Here is a 26,599-nt window from a genome sequence, read left to right as displayed (position 1 = left end):
CCATTCCAGTAAGTGCCCAACTGAGACAAGCAGCACCTCCTGACTGCTCTCCAGCTAACCATCCATGAAGAAGAGAGATTTTCAGTCACCAGTGTCAACTATGCTGCCTGAAATTCTCTGAAATTCTCTTTTAGGTACCCAAATATTCAAGTATAAAAAACTACGCTTTCGATGCCCAAGCCACTTTTCAAAATGTCAGTTAGATCCTAAATCGGGTATGTACATTTGAAAGTACAGCACCTTGACTCAGTACTTTTATGCATTTATATTAAAATGAGATCAAATTTCTTGAATTCACCATATTTGAAAAGTTGTGACAGTGTGGTGAAGTTCCCACTGACTGGAAGAGGGAAAACATAACCTCCATTTTAAAAGGGAAAAAGGAGGACCTGGGGAGCTACAGGCCAGTCAGTCTCACCTCTGTGCCTGGCACGATCATGGAGCAGATCCTCCTGGAAACTATTAAGGCACATGGAAAATAAGGAGGTGACTAGGGACAGCCAACATGGCTTCACTAAGGGCAGATTGTGCCTAAAAAGTCTGGTGGCTTTCTACGACGGGGTTACAGCACTGGTGGACAGGGGAAAAGCACCTGACATCTTCTACCTGGACTTGTGCAAAGCATTTGACACTGCCCCCTATGATATCCTTGTCTCTAAATTGGAGAGACATGGATTTAATGGATGGACCACTAGGTGGGTAAGGAATTGGCTGGATGGTCACAGTCAGATAGTTGTGGTCAACGGGTCAATGTCCAGGTGGAAATGCGTGACAAGTGGTGCTCCTCAGGGATTGGTATTGGAACCGGCGCTGTTTAATGTCTTTGTTGGTGACATGGACAGTGGGATCGAGTGCACCCTCAACAGATTTGCCAATGACACCGAAATGTGTGGTACAGTCAACATGCTGGAGGGAAGGGAGCCCATCCAATGGGACCTAGACAGGCTTGAGAGTTGGGCCTGTGCAAACCTCATGAGGTTCAACAAGGCCAAGTGCAAGGTCCTGCATCTAGACCAGGGTAATCCCCAGCACAAATAGAGGCTGGGTGGAAAATGGATTGAGAGCAGCCCTGAGGAAAAGGACCCAGGGATGCTGGTTGACAAGAAACTGAATGTGAGCCAGCACTGTGCGCTTGCAGCCCAGAAAGCCAACCGTATCCTGGCTGCATCAAAAGCAGCATGGCCAGCAGGGCTGGGGAGGTGATTGTCCCCCTCTGCTCTACTCTTGTGAGACCCCACCTGGAGCCCTGAGTTCAGCTCTGGGGCACCCAGCACAAGGAGGACATGGACCCATTAGAACAAGTCCAGAGAAGGGTCATGAGGATGATCAGAGTGCTGGAGCACCTCTCCTATGAAGACAGGCTGAGGGAGTTTGTTCTGTCTGGAGAAGAGAAGGCTCTGGGCAGACCTTATAGTGGCCTTCCAGTACCTAAAGGGGGCCTACGGGAAAGCTGGGGAGGGACTTTTTGTCAGGGAGCATGGTGATAGGACAAGGGGTAATGGCTTTAAACTAAAAGAGGGTAGGTTTAAAGTAGATTTGAGGAATAAATCCTTCACTCTGAGGGTGGTGAGGCACTGGCATAGGTCTCCCAGAGAAGCTGTGGATGCCCCATCCCTGGAATTGTTCAAGGCCAGGTTGAATGGGGCTTTGAGAAACCTGGTCAAGTGAGAGGTGTTCCTGCCCGTGGCAAGGGCGTTGGAATTACAAGATCTTTAAGGTTCCTTCCAACCCAAACCATTCTATGATTCCATGAAGCAGACCACAACCCTTGTCACTGGATAGCAAAAACAGTCTTTAAATATCTAACCCAGATTTGGAGATCAGCCTTGACAGAGTTTAAATGCAAGTGCATACTCAAAGTTCAAAGCTAAGAAAGTGGCACAGATGAATTTAACAAGATGACTTATGCAAGATGAATAGGAATTGGCTTTTAAGATTTACATGTAATATACATACAAAAAGCCAGACTATCTATTAGGTGCTGTGGATTATTATTACTGAGACCTCATATTTAGGAGCAACATGCTCCAGCTTATTTTTTTTCAATCAACTTGAACTTTTCTACAAAACTGTCATTAAAAAATTACGTAGACCACCGAGAACACAACTTTTCTTTGGGTAATGTAACAGGAGAAAAATGGCTAAAGAATGTGCCTGGAACCAGTTTTAGAAACTGGAGAATGTACTTCACACACATAAATAATTCATAAAAAATTCAAAAAAAATTCATACATACACATAAAAGAGTGCAATTATTTAGATTAATGTTGTTTTCAAACATGTAGGGCAGAATACTACCCTTAAAAAAGTGCATGAACCAATGAGGGGCTGAGGATCATGGACAAGGCATCTTTTCTAAGCCTTGTTCCACTTTTGTCTGACAGTCAGGACTAGGGTTAACATCAAAAGACCAAAGGAAGACATAAGCTACAAAGTGACTACCTGGATCTGCCCTTGGCCAGTCATGGGTTGGTCATAATGTCTTCACATCGTATGTCCCAAATACAGGGGACTAACACAGGGAGAACAAAATAGGCCCTTTTAGCTGCTATTTCATGCTACATCTAGCTTACTGGCCATACATTGATGTCTCTGCTTTATGTTATCAAAATGTAAATGCTTCCATTGCTTCATTCACTAGAAATTTCTGAACAAGATATTATTCATTTTTAGTAGGCAACATTACAGGATGAAAAAGTCAAAACAGTATCTCAAAAATGATTTAAACTACACAAATTAGCAGGTGACTTTCTTCACACCAGCTGCATCTATACTACCCTGCCAAAGTCTGCTTGTCTTATTTTTTTTTTCAGGCTATGAGTTAATTTCCTTTATTTTACACAACCTCTCTTGTCCAGACAAAACTTACAAAGGGCAGTCACTGTGACTTTTACTTTGGTGAAAAAATTATTTATTATCCAACATCAAAGCATTCTTTCTGCTGCTTGCATCTCTTTGATTCTGACTTGAAGAAGAATGTATGCATACTACAGGCAGATGGCAGCCTACGGGTTGTGCACTGTGTGAATTCCAAAAATATTGAAATGTGCATAAAAAGCATATATTAAGTGCACATTTCAAAGACCACAAATAGCAGTATCTCTACTACATGAGCAGTTTCCAAAATAGAAATGCAGCACTGGTACCACCAACAGATGTATTTCAAAAACAGTTCCAATTCTACCCTTCCTTACAGGAGGGCAGTCTTAATACTGCAGACATTGTCAGTGTGAAAGCAAAAGAAATGTGTAATACATCATATTTTTTTGTTAAATGCTTTTAATGTAAACGCTAAACTAACAACTTTCATTTGCTGGAAGTTGGAGCTCTAATATGAGGCCAAATGTTGTGACTTGAAATCTTGCTATTACTTGAGCAAGTCATTTTTCTTTTATGCAGGGAACCTCACAGAGAGAGACAAATGGCTTACATCTATGCTGGATTTCTACAGGAATATGGATGCAAATGGCTTAAGCCACCTGGTTCTTCAGCGTTGAGGCTGAGCAGCCCATGCCAAGGAGCCAGAGGAAATGACAGACTGAACTTATCTGTCCACAAACTAAGTAAAGAACATGCGTCAGCCACATAACTTGGGTATTATCTGAGTCCACAAGAGAACGGTGAAAATCAGCAATAAGGCCAATTGGAACAAACACATGAGAACAAGATGTAAAAATAAAATTAAGAGTGCTGTAATGTTAATGTTTTTTTATTCTAATTATGTTGTCATGTGCAAATTTATGTGAATTTTAAGTTCAAGCTTTCATCGCCATCATGAAAGAAAGAAAAAAAATATCCTTACAAATGTGGGTGATTTTGGTTCTGACATGAGACCAAATTTGGAACTAAACCAAAACTGTAGAGAGGTCAGAATCAAACTGACACTACCTTAGTTTGATCATTCTTATGAAGAATACAATACATACCCAAACCAGAACACCATTCTAGGCATATGCTTCTGTACTGGCATAAGCTTTTCATATCTGATGCTACAATAATGCTTTACAGGAACAATCAGCTAAAAAATTATGGCAATTATAGTCAATACACAAGTGGAGAAACACAACTTTCTCTACTGTGGAGATTTAAAACAGCTTACATTCAATGAATGTTTGCAAGTTTTTCACACCAGAAACTGCCTATAACCTCACTCCCCTTTCAGTAACCTAGTCTGCCCTTCTCTCAATCACTACTGATTCTAATGGAAATTTTACCAACATAGAAAAACATAAATGGACTCTACATGTACAAATCTGTACTTCTCACGTGAGCTATCTCGACCCTTCTGTCCTAACATATTCTCACCTGTGGCACTGAAAACTCTTCCTGTGAGAATGTTGATCAACATGAAAAGTAACAATTAGGCTTATAGTATGGGTGGCTCCTATCCTTCACTTTTAATCTGACTGTTCAACTATTTATTTTGTTTGTTTTACATTATTTGCCACTACTACTCAAGCCAAATAGGACCTCACACGGCAACCAATTCAATGGAAACCATTTGCAAAGTAAATCCAGAAAACTGTTATAATTAAGTCCTTAATGAACTTGTAATACCTTTGGATGTCAGAACATGAAAATTAAAACAAGCAGTACAAAAAAGCACAAATTACTGTGGTCACATCAAGGCATAAGCAAAATGTGAAAAAGAACAAAAAGAACACTAAACTGTACAGGCCAATGATGGTGACAGTATCCCTAAAAATCTATGAGAAAGGCTAGAAGGAAGGCATCTAAGAGAAGGCTTAGGTGCAAAAGTAACTCACTTGAAAAACATGTTAAGGCATAGACAGATGGCAACATTAAATAGGAACTTGAGTCTTTGCATTATATTTCCTATCTTATGAAAATCTTGGCAAGGCAAGAAAGTTGAAACAAGAACACCAAACAAATGCATCTTACAATAAAAAGTACATTTAAAATCAGCATCATCCCTTTATTAATGCACTCCAATCCAATTTATCTCACATATTCTACAGTGGCCCAATTATGTTACACTAATAAGATGAAACAATGGCAGCTTTTGAGCACCTGAGAAGTGCAGATGTGTCCAAACCTTTGAGTCTTCTTGGAAAGACAAGGAAAAAAAAAAATTAATGAATGACTTCCAGAAATAATGCCAATGACATCTTGCAGACAACTGTTGCTGCTAGCTCTAGTAAAATCTGTGCCATGTTCTGCTTTTTTTTCAATGCAATAGAATCCTAAAAGGATGTTAATATTATTTATGTTAAATTATTATATGTCACAATACAGTAAATTATATATATATATAATACATATATAGAGAGAGACATTACCACGTTTCTGCTTCAGGGGCAGTAGGCATATTGATAAATTCAGATGTATTTTACTCTCCTTTATCAGCTTGCTACAAAAGACTGAAGGTATAAGATTGTGCTATAAAGCAAAAGCCGTTATTGTTTCCTGACAGATTGGAAAGCCACTCTTCGCAGTTTATGAAAAATGGTGTGAATCCTAGAAGCCATGTGCTTTCAAATCACTGAGTAGATGTTCCTCCAGTTTTACTTAGTTTCTTGGCTCAAATTTAAAAATGGACAGGGAACTGAATGGGCTTTTCTGCTGCACAATTTCTCAACTATCAGGCTTATTATCTATTGTTTTCACTCCTATCAAGTCTTTTAGGAGAATGACAAAAATTCCTATTAACAATAAGACATCCCCACTGTCTCCCACCAACGAACATCTGCTTTTCACCACTTTCACCATAGTTTGGACATACACATGCATTATACCTATGTCTCTTTTTAACTTGCTTCTGCTTCCATGGAAACAATCAAATTAGTATTGGTTTGTTTAGTATTACCTACACAACAAGACATGTAGTCCGCTATAAAGGGAAGATGAGCAGAATACATTATTTTCTTGCTTAATTAATCAATAAAAACAATATGTTTCAAATTAGTAAGAAAAACAGGAGAAGAAAAAGGAAAAAAGAAGGAAAGACTCACCAATGCATATCAGTCCTGTAGAGTCGAGTTTGCTGCCAGGTGAACATTCACAATTGAAAGAACCAAGATTGTTCCTGCAGGCACCATTGACACACGGACTGCTTTCACATTCATTTATATCTATAATCCAGAAGGGAAAGATACTGTTAAGACTGTGATGTGCTTTTGGAAAATACTAGAGTACAAATACTGCTGTGGACCATGATTTGCCAAAACTGCCTGGTGTATTTGGCTTTTTTCTCTTTTTTTCTCTCTTTGTCTGTCTGTCTTCCTGTTTGCCTGTCTTTTTAAAACATGACACGCAAACAAGGTATGGTTAGGCAGTTAGCATGTATGTACATGTTTATAGGAGTGTATATTTTGAAAGTGTTAATTAAATGGCCCTTCTCTACAAAAATAGTAACTTAGAAGAACTTGGACTATAAAGTTTTCCAGCATCAATTATAACTATCCTGTGAGAAATCACTACTCCTTTATCATGGTAAGCAATGCATTTCCAGCCACAACATGCTGTGCACAAACAACAGCTTTATTGTTTCTGTCATTTATGGCTCCATGAGGTTTTGGAAGAATTAAGAAAACCCTGTCAGAATCAAAATATTCCATTGCTGGCTGCGATTCTCTAGTTCTGGAAAGCATTCAAGAAATAGGAGTTGAAACGGGAATAGTGTAAATGGTACTTCCCTCTACCCCCTAGCTACTTCTATTTATTTCCCCCATGAGATTTTTGAGCCTGTTCATATGTAAGGAGTCCTGCAGACTGTATTATTTACTGATTTTTTATTTGAAGTGAAACCAGTTTTAAGATTAAACCAATACTAGCAAATTCTTTCAAAGAACAATTGCAGATGCATATCCACTATTTCCTCCTGAACTCAACCAATTCAATTTTTTTGATCTGGGTCCTGAATCAAGCCATACATTCTAACCCAACCAGACAGTTCCTTTGGCAGGCCAGAAATAAAGCTCTTAGTGCATACTTATGTTCACTAGTATTGCTTGAGGAATAATGTCATATTGATACAAAAAAAATAGCATGATGTAAATTAAGAATAAATTAATGCAGGATGTAGTTATGCACCAGTAACATTAATTGCACCATAGATCATTTTCAAAGCAAACTGGAATGTCCTGCTCATTGTTTAGAAATCATGAAAAATGTATCATTTGATATTTGGTTTGCTATGATTTGTACTAGATGTATACAACTATACATTTGACTAGACTTGAAGGAATATTCCCTGAAGGATATATGTTTAGAATACTCGCCAAAGGACATATGTATATAAACATATATGTGTACATATATATACATAAATAAGGGGGGGGGGGGGGGGGGGGACGGGGGGGGAAGTAGAAAGGGGGACAGAGAGATAGAAAACATCCAGAAATCTGTATACTTATGAAACTGTGATCTCCCTCTTCATCCCCAAAGAAAGCACCTAATTTAGGGCCCACTTTTCACTGTCCCTTTTCTTAATGGAATTACTTACCTACAAAGAGCAAATAGCAAAACTTGTCCTTGAATGCCAGAAGGTTTTTGAACAACAAAAGAGCTTGTGTTAGTGAAGTCTACTCCTAACCTTGTGAATTACACAGCTTACTCGTACATCATACACAGATGCAGACATGAGATCCAGGAGGCCTCACAATATCAAGACTGTGTTGCAGTTTCAAGGGCTGACTGTACTGGGTTAACTGCAGCAGCAATACCTGAGCTGGTAAACCCCTAACAGTAATGCTGGCCCTGCATTACTCCTCTGGAGCTGGTAGTCCCATATGGCACCAGGCACAGCTTCCAAGTTTCTCTGCAAGCAGCCTGTTTAGATACAGTTGGTCATGTTATCTCAGGCTCAGTCCTAGCCCACCAAGGCCCAAGCCAGCTCACCAGGCAGAGTGCAGCACCATGGGCGAGCACGCAGGGCAAGGACAGGTCACATACCAACCTGATGGGCTGGGAAGTGCAGCGTGGAGGTAATCCCATAGATCTACAGCAGCCAGTTAGTTTAGACAGAGCACTTGCTGAGCACTTCTGTATCCCAGCTGGCAGTCTGGAGAGCTTGCCAACATTGATCTGCCCTGCATCCCTCTCCTCCCCATAAATACATTTCACACTTTATTACCTGAGGTTTTATTATCCAAAGTATGCTCCCTGCCTCTCCAGTCTTCTTGTCTTTCCCTAGCCAGCAATACCTGGTAGCAGAGAGTAGTGTCTGCTGCTTTTACAGAGAAACCACATATCCTGTTCCCACGATTAGAAACAGATCACGCTGAGGCATCATCTTAAATACGCACTACATGCTGAATAGCTCTCAGTATACAAATGATTTTGGAGAAAGGTATGCTTTTGCTTCCTTTTCATATGCCATCTTGCTTTCAGCAGTTTGGCTAGCTTTAAAAAAAGGAGAAAGTAGAAATGAAAGAAAGGACAAGTGAACTACATCAAAGAGTTGTAGTTGCTCCCTGTCAAAGACATCATCAAACTTTCACTATCTCTTACAGTACAAGAACAAAAAGACATCTCACAAAGCTAGCTTGTAGCCAAATAAAGAAACAGGCCTTTACACATCAAGTAGAGGAATTGGAGATGCTTACCCTAGGCTGCTCAAAGCATTCACGAATCAATGGCAGTCTGGACAAGTTATGGAAAAGAAATCCACCATAGGTTTATTAAATGTAAAGATCCTATTTCTGAACCACAATTGCTGAGAAATCGGAGAGTATTTCTGGAAAGTAAAGTTGTGTACTTGCTCTGCTACAATTAGCATTGGGACAGGGGAATCTTTGATCAGTCTCCACATTTATGTCTCTGTTTTTACGCAGGTATGGTTCTCTAACCAGTCCAGCGCTCTTCCGTGCTCAGGTGCAACTCAGAAAAGTTCCCATGCTGGACCAGGCATGAACAGTGACACAGAATCTTTGGAGTTTTCGCACACTAAAAATAGAATGTCTCTACTGAGCATATGCAAAAGGAGTCTTACAACTTGGCCAAATTTGAGCACATTTTCAGAGGAAAGAAGCACTATCCTGATAGAAAACCTATTTGAGAAATTTCAAGCTGCAGTAATACTGAGAAGCAACAGCTTTTTAAAGAAAAGGTCACAACTGTTGCACATATCTAAATGCACAGATTAACATTTTCTCAGTAGCTAGTCATTCTTGGAAATAAACAAAGTGTTTTGTCTGGAAATTTTAAAGGTAAAATTATAATTTTGTTTGAGTCAGACATACAGTGAAGAAACTTATATGTAAAATGGTTGAAGTTTGCCAAAAACATTTACAGCTGAAAGTAGGAGATTTTCATGGAAAGCGTCATATGCTTTTAAAAGTTGGCAGCTGAACCACACACGTCTGCACATGCACCATCAATGTGCAAGACAAAGCACTATACTGAGCAGAAAGTACTACTATCCAAAACACTACTTCACTCATATTTAGGATATCAAAAATGCATGAAACTTAAAATAATTCTCATTTATAATTGTAAAATGTAGCAGGTTACTATGCTTATCTTTAATTCTCCCTGATACTTAGCAAGTTACGTTTACACACAATTTTATTGTAGGAAAAGACATCTTCTGCTTTGGGTTTTCAGAGTTAACAAGAAACCCATACCTAAGAAAAAAATAGTTGGGGGCCATAGCTGAAAGTCAACATCCCGAAAAGTAAAACTAAAAGATAAGTGAATAAATGGAGATGGAGGGGCCAAAACATCTAAAGTTCAGCACTTTATGAGAAATGAAGCAGCTGTCCTGATTTCATGGGTTATGTTCTTCATTCTCTGGCAAAAGATGAAGGAGACGAAAGGAACCAAACTGAATGGCTAGGTGAGCAAAATGGGGAAGAAGAGGAAGATCTGTTGTCTGAGCTGACCACCTTCTAGACTGGGAGAACTGCATGTGCATTCCAAGGCAAAGTCAGGACATTTAATCTTAACCCTCGCTGAAGCCTGTATTGAACACATTCCTTGTCAATACAACTGAGTCTGTCTATCAGGTTGCTGCCATCTACAGGGGACATTTCCATTTCACCCTTTTGTTTCCAACTCTCTCTAGTGCAAGCACAAGTTCACAGAATCACAGAATCGTCTAGGTTGGAAGAGACCTCCAAGATCGTCTAGTCCAACCTCTGACCTAACACTAACAAGTCCTCCGCTAAACCGTATCACTAAGTTCAACATCTAAACGTCTCTTAAAGACCTCCAGGGATGGTGACTCAACCACTTCCCTGGGCAGCCCATTCCAATGCCTAACAACCCTTTCAGTAAAGAAGTTCCTCCTAATATCCAATCTAAACCTCCCCTGGCACAACTTAAGCCCATTCCCCCTTGTCCTGTCACCAGGCACGTGGGAGACACGTGGGAGAACAGACCAACCCCTACCTCGCTACAGCCTCCTTTAAGGTACCTGTAAAGTGTGATAAGGTTGCCCCCGAGCCTCCTCTTCTCCAGGCTGAACAATCCCAGCTCCCTCAGCCGCTCCTCATAAGACTTGTTCTCCAGACCCCTCACCAACTTTGTTGCCCTTCTCTGGACTCGCACAAGCACCTCAATGTCCTTCTTGTAGCGAGGGGCCCAAAACTGAACGCAGTACTCGAGGTGCGGCCTCACCAGAGCCAAGTACAGGGGGACAATCACTTCCCTAGACCTGCTGGCCACACTGTTTCTTATGCAAGCCAGGATGCTGTTGGCCTTCTTGGCCACCTGAGCACCCTGCTGGCTCATATTCAGCCGACTATCAACCAATACTCCCAGGTCCTTCTCTGCAAGGCAGATTTCCAACCACTCATCTCCCAGCTTGTAGTGCTGCTTGGGGTTGTTGCGCCCCAAGTGCAGGACCCGGCACTTGGCCTTGTGGAACTTCATACAGTTGGCCTCAGCCCATCGGTCCAGCCTATCCAGATCCTCCTGCAGAGCCTTCCTACCCTCAAGCAGATCGACACATGCACCTAACTTGGTGTCATCTGCAAACTTACTGAGGGTGCACTCAATCCCCTCATCCAGATCATCGATAAAGATATTAAAGAGGACTGGCCCTAGTACTGAAGCCCTGGGGGACTCCACTAGTGACCGGCCTCCAACTGGATTTGACCCCATTCACCACAACTCTTTGGGCCCAGCTACCCAGCCAGTTTTTAACCCAATGAAGCGTACGCCAGTCCAAGCCATGAGCAGCCATTTTCCTGAGGAGAATGCTGTGGGAAACGGTGTCAGAAGCCTTACTGAAGTCAAGGTAGACCACATCCACAGCCTTTCCCTCATCCACCAAGCCCATCGCTTTGTCATAGAAGGAGATCAGGTTCGTCAAGCAGGACCTGCCTTTCATAAACCCATGCTGACTGTAAGCATGTACTGTAACCCACTGTAGTCCATGGGGACTGTAACCCATGCTTACTGATCAGTAAGTTCCTTACTGATCCCACAGACAAATATTCACTTTCCAGTTTCTGGATGAAAATTGCAAAAGCATGTAACTAAGATGAGGGGTGAGAAAAGCTCTATCACAGAACTACAGTCTTCCTCATTTCATGTTGTCCTGGTATAGATGAAGGAATGCTCATTCCATTTCATTTCTTTCTATGGGTTAGGAACAGGGAGAGCAGCTTTCACTGCTTCACTGCAGCTTTAGGATATGCACATCTGGAGGCATTAATTTGTGGTTGTTTCTAAAATGATCTTGTTACTGTACTCTGGGTCCCCAAACCTGAAAACGTAGTTTGCTAAGTTCTGCATTTGACATGCTTCAGCACAATGTCAACAAACAAACAAACAAACATAAAAAATGGAACAGAAAGAAACTAAAAACAAACCAAGAACTTCTCTAAGCTCAGTGTTTTAGGTATTAACACGTTTATAATATTGCACTGACTACTCCCCAAACACACCATTCAGGAAAAAAAATAAAAGGATGAATGTACTTCACCAATAGCGCATTGCTGAATCAGGGCAAAAAGTATCATATGCAGAATGTAAACAAACTTGTAAATTGCTTAAAATTTTTTTCCATACACCTTCTATTAACAATTTTACATGGCAAATTTAAAAAGAGAGAGAAAATTATTTGATTTAAAATACAATTCTATATTTTAAAATAAAAAGCGAATGTATGAAAATATTTACCAGGGATTTTTTTTTTAACATTTTTTTCTTAAGTGGAGTGAGTGTACATTGTAAATGTCACAGAAACAAAAATTGAAACAGTTCACTGTACATTCCTGGAAATAAACTTCAAAGCACATCTGGTTTACATTTAACTAGTTATGTCACTGGAAACACAATCTAAACCACAGAGCTTGCTGTAAAAATCTCAACTTTCACAGACTCTGAAAGCTTAAACAACTCCCCCACTCCCCGCAACAAATTGATGAAAATTTTCAGTTGAACTACAAATGAAAACAGTGTATGTTTTGTTGTTTTTTTCACAGTTACTGATGACATTTATACTAATTAAAAATATACTAGTGAGTAATAAGCATCAGAGCATTTTCAGAGCATAATATAAAGCTTCTGGCTACAGCAATCTTCTACAACTAGTGAACCTGTAACTCCAAACTGAATTTCTTAGTGTTTCTTTGAAAACAGAATTTGGACAAAAAGAGATGAATTTATTCCTCAAACTGCCAACCCACTCAACATTAGAAAAAATGTAATACATTTAATAGGTTTTATAGACACTTTTATGCCAAACCACTCCTGAATCTTTTTGTGCCTGATCAGCTAAATCTAAACTTCAGTCTAACTAAAATATTCAAGATGGAGATGACAGATCCTTCATAACCTATGTGTGTGATTTCATGTATATAACTGTATTCAAAGAAACTGAAAATCCTTCAGAATGTGCAGCTCAGACAATATAAAATTAAAATTATTTTAGGCTGGATTACACTAAAATAACTATGGCCAAAAAACAAACAAACAAAAAGAAATTATTCTCACAAAACTGGAGTTTTAGTAGTTAATCATTAGTGTTTGTTTTGTTTTGTTTTGCTTTTTAAATGAGAAAGTGAGAAAGTAGGATTTATTTTTTACATTAATAAAAAGTTCTATTATTTTATTCCTGCATTCATGCCCATTTATGCACTCATTCCTCCAAGTTCAGTATACATACAGGATTATGAAATAGAGCCAAAGGATGCACAGGAACTGATACTTTATGAAGGAAATAGATCCTTGGATGAATAGCTAAAAAATGTATTGTGAACATTTCCACGTACAAAAGAAACAAGAGATTAAATGCATTAATTAACCTCTCTCCAAACTCAGCAAATCAAAAAGCCATCAAACAGAAACATGATCTGCTGTACTTATGTACCTTGAATGATCAACTCGGGAATTCTCCTTTTACAATAGCATTGACTTTAATTTACATAACTACCTGCTCAAATAAGGCACGTTTGCATTTTCTGCCTATGGTTCAGGCTGGCTCAAGTTGTGAAATGTCTCACTACGTGTATTACGAGACAACTGTCACAAGCACTACACCGTGGTAGTCTGAATAAATCATATGAGTTCCCTGTTCCTATTTTCAGACATGACCCATAAATGATTAATTTAAGGAATGTCCCTAGCTCCTTTAGATAAAATCCAAAAGTAATTTTCTTTTTTCACATTTCTTATAAAAATGAGCTAAGATGCTATTAAGAAGAGAGAGGTCTGCCATTCAGATTTCTACTAGAACTTTCCTGTAAACTCTATTTTATCTTAACTGTAATATTTTTTGATATTACGGTTCAGCAGTCAGTATCAGCTAGCAATGCTATCTAAAGAAGTCACCCACACTCCTCGGTGAACTATTAATTCAAACGAACCAGTGAATTAATTTCCACACCAGAATAACTCTCCCTCACTCTCTTCCCCACTTACTTCCCCCAAAATAATAGGGACATAGTGAACTCCCAGATGTCATTCACTACATCGTGATCCCCAAAACCTGTGCTAGCACAAGAGAAAGCACACGGGAATGGTCACAAGGATATCCAGAAGGTAGAAAATCCCTTTGGATCCCTTTTTTCCTATAGACGCTGTGTCTCAATGCAATCATGAATCCACTTTTTTTTTTTTTTGGTCAATTTGACTCGATTTGATATTTTTTTTTGGTCGATTAAGCCTCGCTGTTACTATTTCTATGACCATTACTATTGCTATTGCTGTTAAAAAACAAATTTAATTTTACATTTGAAAATCTGGATACACTATTATTTCAATAATTGTACTAGGTTATTTGCATTCTGCTGTCTCATTCATCTATATTTTGGTCAGTGTTATGCTTTGAAGATGATGGTCTTTCCATCTTGTTAATTAACATTTTCTTTTGCGATACTATTCTGTTTTTTTCTGTGGAGGAGATTTGTTAAGAAACATGCACATGGAAAAGATGTGATGAGTGACTGAGATGTTTTTACACATAGAAATGCAACATATAGACAGACTCTGAAGACAAAATCTCACCTGGACATTGTGAATAGATACCAAGCATTAAGACAATTTAGCACAGTGTGGTATAAATCAGTGGGGGTATAAGAGGCCTAACCTGAGCAAGTGCTACGAATTTGTAACAGTTAAGGAGAGAAGAAATTCTAACTTTTAAAAGTGGCCTGTGAAACACACATGTACTGAAATATAAAGGAACATGATTCCTTTTGAACAGAAGGGGTGAAGAGGTGAATGATTTGATACTGCCAGAATTTAAACCATTTCATTAGATGTTTTTAGTGTAAACACATGTTCACTTTCCAAACAGTTGGAGACATTCAAAATGCTATTGCCCCCATGCTGCTTGCTTCCACTCCTCTGCTGAAAACTGGCAAAGAGCACATGGGCCTTCCTCACCCGCTTCAGAGTAAAGTTAGCTTGTCCAGCATACACTGCGAATGAAATGGTTTAAGTTAACCTGACTGATCTTGCACAGCAAGAATAGATTAAAGAGCGCTTCCACTTTCCATTCTGTATGTTTGCTTAGCTGTGTAGAAGTAACTTGTGGCTGATCAGTAATAACAAGCAGCTGAGGACAGTAATGCCTTCCACTGCTTCAGATAAATATGGAAGATGATATTGGTTCATACAACAGATACTCCAAAAGGTATATAGCTTCCCCATCACTCACTCAAACATAAGACTATTTTCCTATAAAAACTTGCTAATCGTAACAATATTGAGATTTATAGATTATGCAACCAAATAAAAAACAATACAAAAAACTAGTAAAATACTGCTGCTCTGAATACTAATTAAAAAAAGAGAGAAAAGTTTCTATTTCAACTCCTCTTTTGCAAAGCCTTGCTTGAAACTGTTTTATAAACAAAAATTCTCATTAAAACTTGCTAGATGTTACCAGAAAGGACAGCCTTCAGGAATCCCAGGTCCCAGAAACCAGGGGGAAAGGCTGGAGCAAGGAATGCGTATCCTTGGTAGAAAAGGGTCAGGATGGGGAAAACATAAGCAAACTGAACCATTCATAAGGCCATGGGCTCTGATGGGATGCACCTACAAGAGCTGAGGGAGCTGGCACATGTCATTGTGAGGACCCTCTCTATAATCTTTGGTCAATCATGGCAACTGGGGGAAGGACCTGAAGACTGGAGGAAAGCAAATGTCACTCCTATGTTCAAGAAGGCCAAGAAGGAGGACCTGGGGAACTACAGGCCAGTCAGCCACACCTCGATCCCTGGAAAAGTGATGAAGCAGTTACTCCTGGAAACCATTTCCAGGCACATGAAGGAGAAGAAAATCATCAGGACTCACAGATTCACCAAGGGGAAGTCATGCTTGACCAACCTGGTAAGCTTCTCTAAGGAAAAGACGAGCCTGATGGATGAGGAGGGAACACTGGATATTGTCTACCTGGAGTTGAGAAAGGCCTTTGACACTGCCACCATAAAATCCTCACAGAGGAGCTGTTGATGTATGGGCTGGATGGGCAGATGGTGAGGTAGATCAAAAACTGTCTGAATGGTCAAGTCCAGGGGTTGATGGTGGATAAAGTAAAGTCTAGTTGGAGGCCAGAAGCTTGTGGTGTACCTGAGGGGTGAATGCTGGGTCCAATCCTGTTCAACATCTTCATTAATGATCTGGATGATGGGGTAGAATGCACCCTCAGTAAATTCACAAATGATAAAGCACCACAAAGATGATGAAGGGACTGAAGCACCTCTTCTATGAGGAGAGGCTGAGAGAGCTGGGACTATACAGCCTAGAGAAGAGAGGCCTCAGGGGAGATCTTATCAACGTGCATAAAACCTACCTAATATGAGGGTGCAAAGAGGCGGGAACCAGGCTCTTTTTGGTGGTGCCTTGTGGCAGGACAAGAGGCAATGGGCACCAAATGGAACACAGGAGGTTCCTCCTGCACATCAGGAAACACTTTTTTACTGTGCAGCTGACCAAGCACTGGCACAGGTTGCCAAGAGAACTTGTGAAGGCTCTGTCCTCAGAGGTCTTCAAAAGCTCTCAGGACACCGTCATGGGCAACCTGCTCTGGGTGGCCCTGTCTGAGCAGGGGAGATGGACAAGATCCCTTCCAATCCCAACCATTCTGTGATTCTGTGTTTAGTTTCTGCAGCATAACATTTTCATTGCTCTAGCATCTGTGTCCATTAGTAATATAGAAAAGCAATTTTGATTATAAATTATGTACTAAAAAAAAAAAAAAAAGACAATTTTAGTATCAACCACTAATATACACATCCAGGAACTATTAACATCACATAAAACATCACAAATACCAGAATTTGATATAGAATTAACTATCAACATAGACTGAAGAGAGAAAACGAAGAAGACTGTGTGATCAAAATTGATGTATTTCCCTAAATGATAAACTATATTTCCCCACTCTGTGATCAAAGGCAAGCATACATTTGGCTTTACTTCCACTTCAAAATATATTGTCTAAAGAAAGGAAAATATTTTCATAGAACAATGAACTGACTACTTTGAACAGAAATTCACTAGCAAGACCCAACACTTTAAAAAATACTGCAGAGAAATTCCAAGAGGAATGCAATGATTTATGCTGTATCTTAGTTCTTTCTTTTCATCTTGCTTTTGTCATCACTGAATCTTTTTTGATCATTTAGCTTCAAGGTTATATAATAAGCAATAGAATCACACTTGCAGATTTCTCACCTTCACATGTGTCAGTCTCGGTGCTGAACACATAACCCTTTGGACAAGTGCAGCTGTAACTTCCAGGGGTGTTTCGACAGAGCCCGTTATCACACAGCAGACCATTCACTGAACATTCATCAATGTCTGTAACAAGACGAGTTAATACCAATAAGAGCAAATGTCACGAGACACCTTTGTCTCCCCAGCTAGTCCCTCCTGCTTTCTGCAGCAGCAATTAGGTTGCCAGATGTACAGTTATTTACAATGACTAAGAAAAATCCCAATTCCTGTTTTCAAAAATCTAATTCTTATTTCTAAAAACTCTATTTTCCTTTTAGTTTTTCAGTATCAGGCTTTATAAACAGTTCATAGTTAGTCTTACATTGATAATTACATTTTCCTGGAATGACCTTGGGAGCTTTGTCAACTGTATGACTATCACCACTACAACTTTATTAAGGTCTATTTGGTTTGAAAACAGCTTTTTTTTTTTTTTTTTTTTTTAAATGTATGTAGATAAGGATGTGATAGATTACTATTCTAAATCCTCTTTTATGGGCAGCAAAAACTGAATTTGTTATCCACGAAAATAATATATGTGTTAAAATCTAAATTTTACAGATGTATGGTAGACATCTTAAGAATGCGTATACACACCACTTTTGGAAAAAAAAAAGGAACAAGACATCAAGCATACAGAACAAGAAAAACTCATCAATTAACATCATTGCCTGAACTTCTTCTAGACTAACTAAATATTGCTGACACAAAACAATCAAACTTTTTCATTTTCATATTATTTTTAAAAAGCAAAAGTAAAAAAATCATAATTTAAATTACTTTCCTATAATCCCTACCACATGCCACAAATTCTTAAGTTTATAGAAAGATAAACCTGATGCTTTATCCTGCTTCTGGGTGTCTCCTGAATTTTCACTGCTTCATCTCCCAAACTTTAGCTGAAATTGTTCCCTTCAATCAACTATCTTTTTTAGAGAGTTTAAGTTATAAATAAAGAGAAATAATAAGAAAGCAGTATAATTACAATCTAAAGGCTACTGCTTTGACAAGTACATCAGATTTTTGAACATATGCTTATAAATTCTGTTAAGATTCAGACAATAAAGTCTTAATTTCCCCAGTTGATAAATCTGAAATTTAATTTTTGTAGCCACAAAGAAGCTCCTCAGCTACCTGGTCCTTAATCTAACCTCATCTAATTTTAACTACATAGAGAAGAATGGATTTGGAATTTGACGCTTTCAAGAGCAATAGACTTCAGTTTTGAGCTTGTTGTCATATAATCCTCTAACCCAAATTAGCAGTGTGATAAATACGTTATTTCCTTCGAGTGTCACTGTTAAACTACAGATTTGGGCTGTCACCTATCGTGACACGCACTGTGAAACAAAGAACAATATAGCTCATGCACCAAAAACACTTGATGCTGACAGAAGTGCTAACTGCATTCTGTCTGATGAGGATTTTTATTTCTTGGCAGCTCTTAATCTGTATCAATTAAAACTTTTCCACTCTTTGAGTGTTCACAATTAAATTGCTTTGTGCAAAAACTCATTAACTAAGAATAAAAGCATCCTCACAGTGAATATGCTGCATTTTAATTTATATAATTAAACAGACAGATATCTATGCCAGCAGTTACATAATTGCATGTGTAACTAGACAAGTGTAGTGATTAATTATTCAACAGTGATAAATAAATAGAGCAACTTACCTGCACAGTTCCTTCCAGAAGGATCAGGCTCATAGCCACTGTTACAGTTACAACGATAGCTGCCACGTAAGTTTTCACAAATTCCATTGGAGCAAATGTCAGGATCCAATGCACACTCATTAATATCTGTATTAACATAAGACAGAAAACAACCAGACACTGAAACATATGAAAAACCTGAGCTATAGACATGAACATCAAATTGGAGGGAGCATCTGACTTGGTGGAGGTTGGGGCTGTCATTCAAAGCAAGGATATAGCAAGGATGCAGCCAGAAGGCTGAACAAAGTGATTAGTCCTCTCTATTTGACACTAGTGAGGCCAAACATGGGATACTGTGTTCAGTTTGAGGCCACCCAGTCCAATAAAGACATACCAAGGGACTGGAGAGTATCCAGGAAATGGTTGCAAAGACTATTAGAAGGGTGGAGCACATGATGTGTGAAAGTGGCTGAGGGAAATGGGTTTGTTTAGCCAGCAAGAGGGAAGATGACAGGGAGATATGATAGCAGTTCTCTGATAATTAATAGATGGTTCCAGAGGAGATGGAGCAAGATTCTTCTCTGAGTTACAGAATAAAAAGGCAAGAGACAACACTCTTAGGATTTACAATTGGGAAAATTTTAATTGAACTCTAGGGAAAAATTTCTTCCCAATGAGAGTTGTTAAGCATTAGAGCAAGCTGCCCAAAGAGGCTGTGGGAACTCCATCCTTGGAAATCTGCCAAACACAGCTGGGCAAGTCCTTGAGAAACCTGATTCAACTTTGAAGTTAGCCCTGCTCTGAGCAGAAGGTTAGATTGGATGACCTCCAAACATCCTTTCCAACCTAAATCAATAGAATGACTATGTGTTTGTAAGAATACCTTGATGCAAAATATCTAGCCTGCGCACTTAGTGTCTGTGGTTTAAGGACCTAGGTAAGAAGTTATAATTTATTAGGTGATACAAATACCTTTCCTAATGCAGGACTAGTGCATATGTCAATACCACAGCATATTCAGTCTTACAGAAATTATAGTATTCATTGGAAATTTAAAATTTCTCTTGGATGGACAGAATAGGATGATGAATGAGATATATTCCCTAAATTTACAGTCCCATATAGAATTTCTGCTGTAGTTGGAAAATTCCAGAATATTCATATGAACTATAAGAACAGGAACAGATTATTTTTAATATTTTTTGCCTCTGCAGAAAAGAGTTTTTTCAATATTAAGTTATTTCTTCCCATACGGTAAGCCCATTACTTTAAATAGTTCCCTTTCCAAACACTGGAAAGAACAGTAGGGGTGCTGGCCTAGCTGTGACTTCATAAAAAGCTTGTTTTATACTTGCACTGTTCAACTTTTTATAAAGGTCATTCCCTCTTCAACCATAGTGTAGTTTAGATCAGGATATTCTCTGTGATTTACATATAGTCAGAAATATTTTTTGAAAAAATTTCCTATTAAATTTGCTGGATTATTATTGCTAATATATTTGCAGGATTAAACTGAAAGCTATGAGACATCTGAAATTTTCATAACAAAATATGTATTACTGTAATATTTCAGCTGCACGTTTTCTTTTAAGCATCAAGTTTTGTGTAGTTTACTGGGCTTGTTTGTATCTTGTGGGAAAAAAAAAAAGAAAAACAACACAAAATCTCATGACTCCGTCTCTCCTCATCAAGTTAATAACAGTGTTATAGAATATCCTGTGTTGGAAGTGACCCACAGGGATGATCATCTCCAACTCCTCAAAGTAAATGCTTTGAGATGATCCAAATCCTCCTTTTTCTTTTTATATTGAACACAACAGCATGAGTTCTGTTCTCACTGTTGTCTGTATTCCTCTCATAGAAAGAAATGAAGGTTTTGGGCTTCTTAATCACAAGCTAAATATGAGGAGTAGGTATGTGGTGATGGATTGCAGTTTAATTAACAAGCTATGAATCGACTGAAGGTAAAATTTATATGCCAAGACCTTTACTGATAAAATGTATTCTCACTCACTCTTGATAATGAGAAAGAACAAGGAAAAGAATACAGTTTTATCAGTGATTGGTTGCAGGATCAGTATTTCTCTCCTTTATGAAACAGAGCTGGCAAACATGCTCCCTTGACATAAATGGTGGTAGGAGCAGCAGCAAGAAAATTGCCTGTAAGGTTGCTGTGCAAGACATACAGAAAATGCTACAGTTTTCTTTAGAAACATAAACAAAGAGGGATTTAATTAGACATGGAATCCCAAAAATTATAGTCTATCCTGCAGTTGGTGGAGTCCATAATTAGTTTTACATATTCAGTGAGAAATTAGATTTTTTCCATGTATCGAAAAGAATGTATAACCTCCCTACATGCAAATTCTCACAGTAAGATGCTATTTGTACAACAGCATTATGGTACACTGCCATTATTTCTCCATGAGATTTAGAGACTCTCCAAATGGACTTTGCAGAATTCACTGAAAAGAAAACTGAGAGAATGAACAAACTCTGTGGATTTCACATTTTTTTAAGTCTGGCAAGACGTTAAAGAAATGAGCTCATAGAAAAGACAAAACTATGCATATGCACTTACTGTACTGAACAGAAACAGTATTTCCTCTAATGTAGTACTGTTTTTAAAAGTTATGTATGCTGTCACTAGGTTTAAGGATCCAAGGTTAATTTAATTATTCTATTTTAATGATGAAAACATTAAAAGCAAAATATTAGTCGTGAGGCAAAAATACCCAAACCCTAGCATGTTACAGAAAAATCTACTTCTGAGCATATCTTTATTTTACCTTCAAACATATACATTAAATAAAATGTGCAACATACCTCGTCCATCCACTGTAATACCTATGCCACTGCTACACAGGCCATGGAATTCAGCTACTCAGTTGAAGCAAGAGATGTCAGAAGTAAAAATAAAATGTTATTTGCAGTGTTTTACTATCTTTAATCCTCAAAATAAATTTTCTACAATGTAAGTAACAAAATGCCAATGTTCACATGAAATAACTATCTATATATAAGTTAGCTAAATATGTCTTGTTACAGTCCACCCTGAACTTTCCCATATATACAAAAATGAAATTTGATAACAAGAATGAAACATTTAAGCTACTTCATTATAGTCTTGACAATACTGTCTCCTTCAGCTATTGCTTTCAACCATAATACCAGTATTTCTTCATTTCTTCTAAAATTTCTGCTGTCTCACAAAACAACACTGAATGGGTCTACTATCCAAGACCCCTTATCTCAATTATGTTTTCAGGAACTTCTTTTTAAATCAGTCTCCAAGTGTGTTTGGAGAACTGATTCCTATAAAATACATATTTCTCAAATGAATATGAGATGCATTTTTAAACTAGATTTAACTATGAAATGTACAGATTTATCAGAGATGTCTGCTTATTCTCTCTAGGGCGTCATTAAATTCAGGGATCCAGATTCATTCATAGCATACTCATGTTCCTTCATCTTGAATTTTGTCACAGTCTGGCCAGCTCTGAAAGGAGGTTTGCCTCAAATGTTACAGTACGTAAAAACACAAACACCTGACACAGAATACCAGACAGTTTGTTTTTCTTTAAAGAAGAAACCATTTTCAGTGTACATTTCTATTAAGTACACTATTCATTTCTCTCAAATGCATGAAATAAATGAGCAAACTAATCTGGACAAGTTTTGTTTTGTTTTTTAAATGTGAAAATTTACCTGAATTTTGAGCAGGGCAGGGATGACATGGCTCTCCAAAACCATAGTCAGGATTGGCACAGCAACATTCAGACTTCGTTACAGCACCAGGGAACGGACGAACGCATGCTCCCTTTTTGATGCCTCCATAGCATGTGCTACGCATATGAGTATCTAAGAAAGGGCAAGCAAAGAAATAATTTATTTTCTTAGGCTCTAAGTGAAATGGAAGTATATTATCTATGGAAGGCAACTGGGGGTGCTGGTGACAGTAGGCTCAGCACGTGCTAGGCATTTTGGGATGCATTAAACACAGCATAGCCAGCCAGTCAAAAGAGGTGATTCTTCCACTGTATTTAGTGTTGGTGCGGCCTCACCTTCAACATCATTTGCAGTTCTGGGCTCCACAATAGAAAAAGGATGTTAAGGTACTTGTAAGCAACCAGAAAAGGGGCAACAAATCTGCAAAAAGGTCTGGAAGGCATGTCCTAGCAGGAGAGGATGAGGACACTCGGATTGTACCGTCTGGGAAAAAGGAGGCCAACAGATGACCTCATGGCTCTCTGCAACTTCCTCAGGAGGGGAGGGGCAGAGGTGAAGAGCTGGCCTCTGCTCCCTGGGAACCGATGACAGGACTGGTGGGGAATGGTGCCAGGGGGACATTAGGACAGATTTCTTTAGTATGAGGGTGGTCAAACACTGGAACAGGCTTCAAAGTGAGATGGTTGATGCCCCCATGCATGTCTGTGCTCAAGAGGCATTAGAATAATGATGTTAATTACATGCTTTAATTTTTGGGTAGCCCTGAAGTGCTCAGGCAATTGAACTCGATGATCTTTGTAGGTTCTGTCCAACTGAACTAGTCAATTCTATTCTATCTCAATCAGAGCTAAAAAATTTTGTTCTACAAAATGGTTACATTGCCTACAGCTGCATTGCTCTGATACAATAATCCTGATGGCATCAAGACCAATTCTCAAAACAGTTCTTTGAGTATTCTCCAGAACACTTTAAAACTACCTAAACTAACTAGTTAGTTGTGGGCTTAGAATTCCATAGGACCCAACAAAGATGACCTCCACATGAGAGCAGCTTTATATATCTATCAACACCTATCTCAAAAAGAAACACAGAATAGTCTTTAATCATCATGTCATGCCTCAACATTCCCATTGAGAAGGACTGCAACCATAACCTGGTGACACAGATCTTGCATTTACTTTTGGAATGGTTTCTCTTGTAGGAATCTCACCAGCAGCCTGGGGCTGGTAACCTGGGAGGCTACCTATTTCCAATAGAGCATAGCCTCTTACTGTACGCACCAACTGTGAACAGAAATGCTGTTTCAGCAGATTGTTTAGACCATCACATATATGAGATTGGTGGTCTTAATAGTATTATACACAATCTGGCACCAGTGCTGGATAAACTCTAGGATATCAGAGGTCACACTACCTGGCTAGCACAAGTGATTGGGCAATGTCCACACATGGTTAAAGGATGTGAGGAAGCAGCACTATTTCCTTGAGTAAGAGAATTTACAGGAGGTTTGTGATTAAAAAGCCACTATGGAAATTACTTCCAGCTCTGGGGAGAGGGCTGGAAATGATGGCTGTGACATACCACCACTCACTATAGAAAGAAACAGAAAATACCTGGAAGGTCTCCAACCTTGAAAATAATGCCATAAAAGACAGAAGTAAAAATATACAGGACAATCATACAGTTATAGGACTCTCTTCACCGTGTGTACATTGTCAGTGTTCCAGATGATTTATTCATGTAAATCGTGACTGAACCCTGAAGAGCAATAAGATGCCTTGGCAGTCCTTCAGCCTGACTTTACAGGTATAACCAACTTCTGCTGTGCTATACTTAACCAAGAACTGTAAGAATATCCCTTAGACTGCTTTTTGTGTGTTTTGTTTCTGCTGTTGGTTGGAGGGTGGTTTTTTTTTTTTTTTTTTTTTTTTTTGTCATTTCAGGGTTAGATGTCTTTTGCATATATATACATTTGCTTATAGGATAATATTGTCTATCTTCCAGCAAGAGCGTGAGTGGACAGTCCATCTGAATGTGTAGTTGAAAACTGCAGGATACAGACAGAATAAATAGCCTTTAATTTTGATTCCTATATCTCTATAAACCCTTGCTAGAACTACACAAATACCCTTTGTTTCAGGTATCTACAGACTAGGCTAGCCTAGGCCTTAATTATATTCTCTGTTGATCTCCCAGTAAAACTACAATACACCATGGTCTGGACATGAGTCTGGATGCACTTAAACTGAGGAGGATCTGGGGGAATCCAGATAGATGTCTGCTTAAACGCGTCCCCAGAACAACAAAGAAAAGTTACATGAAAGTAGATGTTGAATATCCTGTGCCAATTCCAATAAGAACTGGCAATTCTTTATGTGTTCTGCCTGCTCTTTGACTGCTGTAAACTGGCTCCTACAAAAAGGCATAGCCTGTACATAAATGTTTTCTCTTGCTTTTGGTCTCCCATGGAACATACAGTTCTGGAGCACAGCTAAATGTGGCCCAGATTACAGGACTTATTGCTTGCCAAGAATCTAGGTGAAGCCAGTACAATTTACTTGCACTTGACAGCAGGAAAAGATTTTTATGCTTGACAATGATAACTGGTATTGCACAAGAAAAGCTGCTTATGTACCCTGCAGAATAATTAGCTTCATCAATACTTTCCTTCCACCTCTAAAAAGTCTAGATGCCATACTGCCTTGCTCTGTCTCGAATAAAGGAGTTTCAGTTACTGTCCTCTCACAGAATTGAAGCTGTTCTCCTAGTTATGTGTCTGGTAGAGATTGAAGAAGCAATTTCAAGGGGAGGAAATGGCACCAATGGAAAATTGCAGGGGGAGAAAAGATTGGTAAGTGTGGAAGAAATACTCAGTAAGAAGGTCTTGAAAACTGTGAAGGTGGGAAGCAGCTGGAGGAAGCCACAAATGTACTGAATGACTGCCCTGCCCTGAACAACTCCCCACTTGCAGGGAGCAAGTGTTCTTTCACATAGCACAATGTTTTTAAAGAAGTGCAGGGAACCTGTGTAGGATTGCCTTGCTAATTTCAGGAAAACAGTCTTATCTACACAGCCAGTGATTCACAAAGTCTGTGCAGGAGAAAGAACCAGGCTTATACCACATAAACCTAAACAGCAATACTATGTCAGAAAGAATGTCCTCCCAAGTCTGTTTGTCTCATGCTGATAGCAAGGATGAGGACAGCCATTGCTGTGTCTGTTCATTAGTTGCCTGAGGCAACTCACCAAGCTTAAGTTACCCGTGTCCCAAGAGTTCTGACCATGAACCTTATTGATGGACCTGTGCAGCTCCCAAAGTATAGTTTGATCAACCTTGGACTACTAATTTCAGAATGTTGGTGTCCTGGTTCTGGCTGGGACAGAGTTACTTTTCTTCCTAGCAGCTGTGTTTTGGATTTAGGGTAAGAATAATGCTGATAACACACTGATATTTTAGTTGTTGCTGAACAGTGTTTACATAGTCAAGGATATTTCAGCTTCTCATACTGCTCTGCCAGTGGGAAGGCTGGGGGTGCACAAGAAGCTTGGAGGGGACACAACCAGGACAGCTGGCCTAGATTGGCCAAAGGGATATTCCATACTATTTGGTGTCATGCTGAAGAGTAAAACTGTGAGGGAGTTGGCTGGGGACTGGTGGGGGATGCTGCTCAGGGACTGGCTGGCCATCAGTCAGTGGGTGGTGAGCAATTGGATTGTGTATTGCTTATTTTGTTTATTCCTTTATCATTATTATTATTTTCTCTTCCTTTTCTGTTCTATTAAACTGTCTTTATCACAGCACATGAGCTTTTACCTTTGTTTTTTTCTGATTCTCTTCCCCATCCCACTAGGGTGTGGTAGTGAGTGAATGGTAAGATGTGGTGCTTAGCTGCCTGCTAAGCTAAACCATAACAATCCTTTTGGTGCCCTATGTGGGGCACGAAGGGTTAACATAATGACAAATTTGACCAGAGTATGTTAAAAAAAATAGTTATAAGCATTATATCTGTTTAATAGCTGCTGGTCACAATTTTGAATTTTTTGCTCTTGGAGTTATGTTTGTTCTCAGAGTTG

General features: G+C 39.0%; 1 protein-coding gene across 2 annotated transcripts in view; it reads right to left on the bottom strand.

Annotated features, from left to right (window-relative positions):
- FBN2 (fibrillin 2) overlaps nt 1-26,599 on the bottom strand; it is a 182,202-nt gene that overhangs the window by 70,908 nt on the left and 84,695 nt on the right. For both annotated transcript variants that reach the window (XM_035569387.2, XM_050716237.1), the window contains 5 exons: nt 22,505-22,657; nt 21,620-21,673; nt 18,812-18,937; nt 17,095-17,220; nt 5,973-6,092 (listed from right to left, as the gene is read on the bottom strand). In XM_035569387.2, the coding sequence (XP_035425280.1) occupies nt 5,973-6,092; nt 17,095-17,220; nt 18,812-18,937; nt 21,620-21,673; nt 22,505-22,657 (579 nt within the window). The remainder of the gene's footprint in view (nt 1-5,972; nt 6,093-17,094; nt 17,221-18,811; nt 18,938-21,619; nt 21,674-22,504; nt 22,658-26,599) is intronic.

This window comes from Cygnus atratus, chromosome Z, assembly GCF_013377495.2.
Source record: "Cygnus atratus isolate AKBS03 ecotype Queensland, Australia chromosome Z, CAtr_DNAZoo_HiC_assembly, whole genome shotgun sequence".
NCBI lineage: Eukaryota > Metazoa > Chordata > Aves > Anseriformes > Anatidae > Cygnus > Cygnus atratus.
This window is presented reverse-complemented; position numbering and strand designations above follow the sequence as displayed.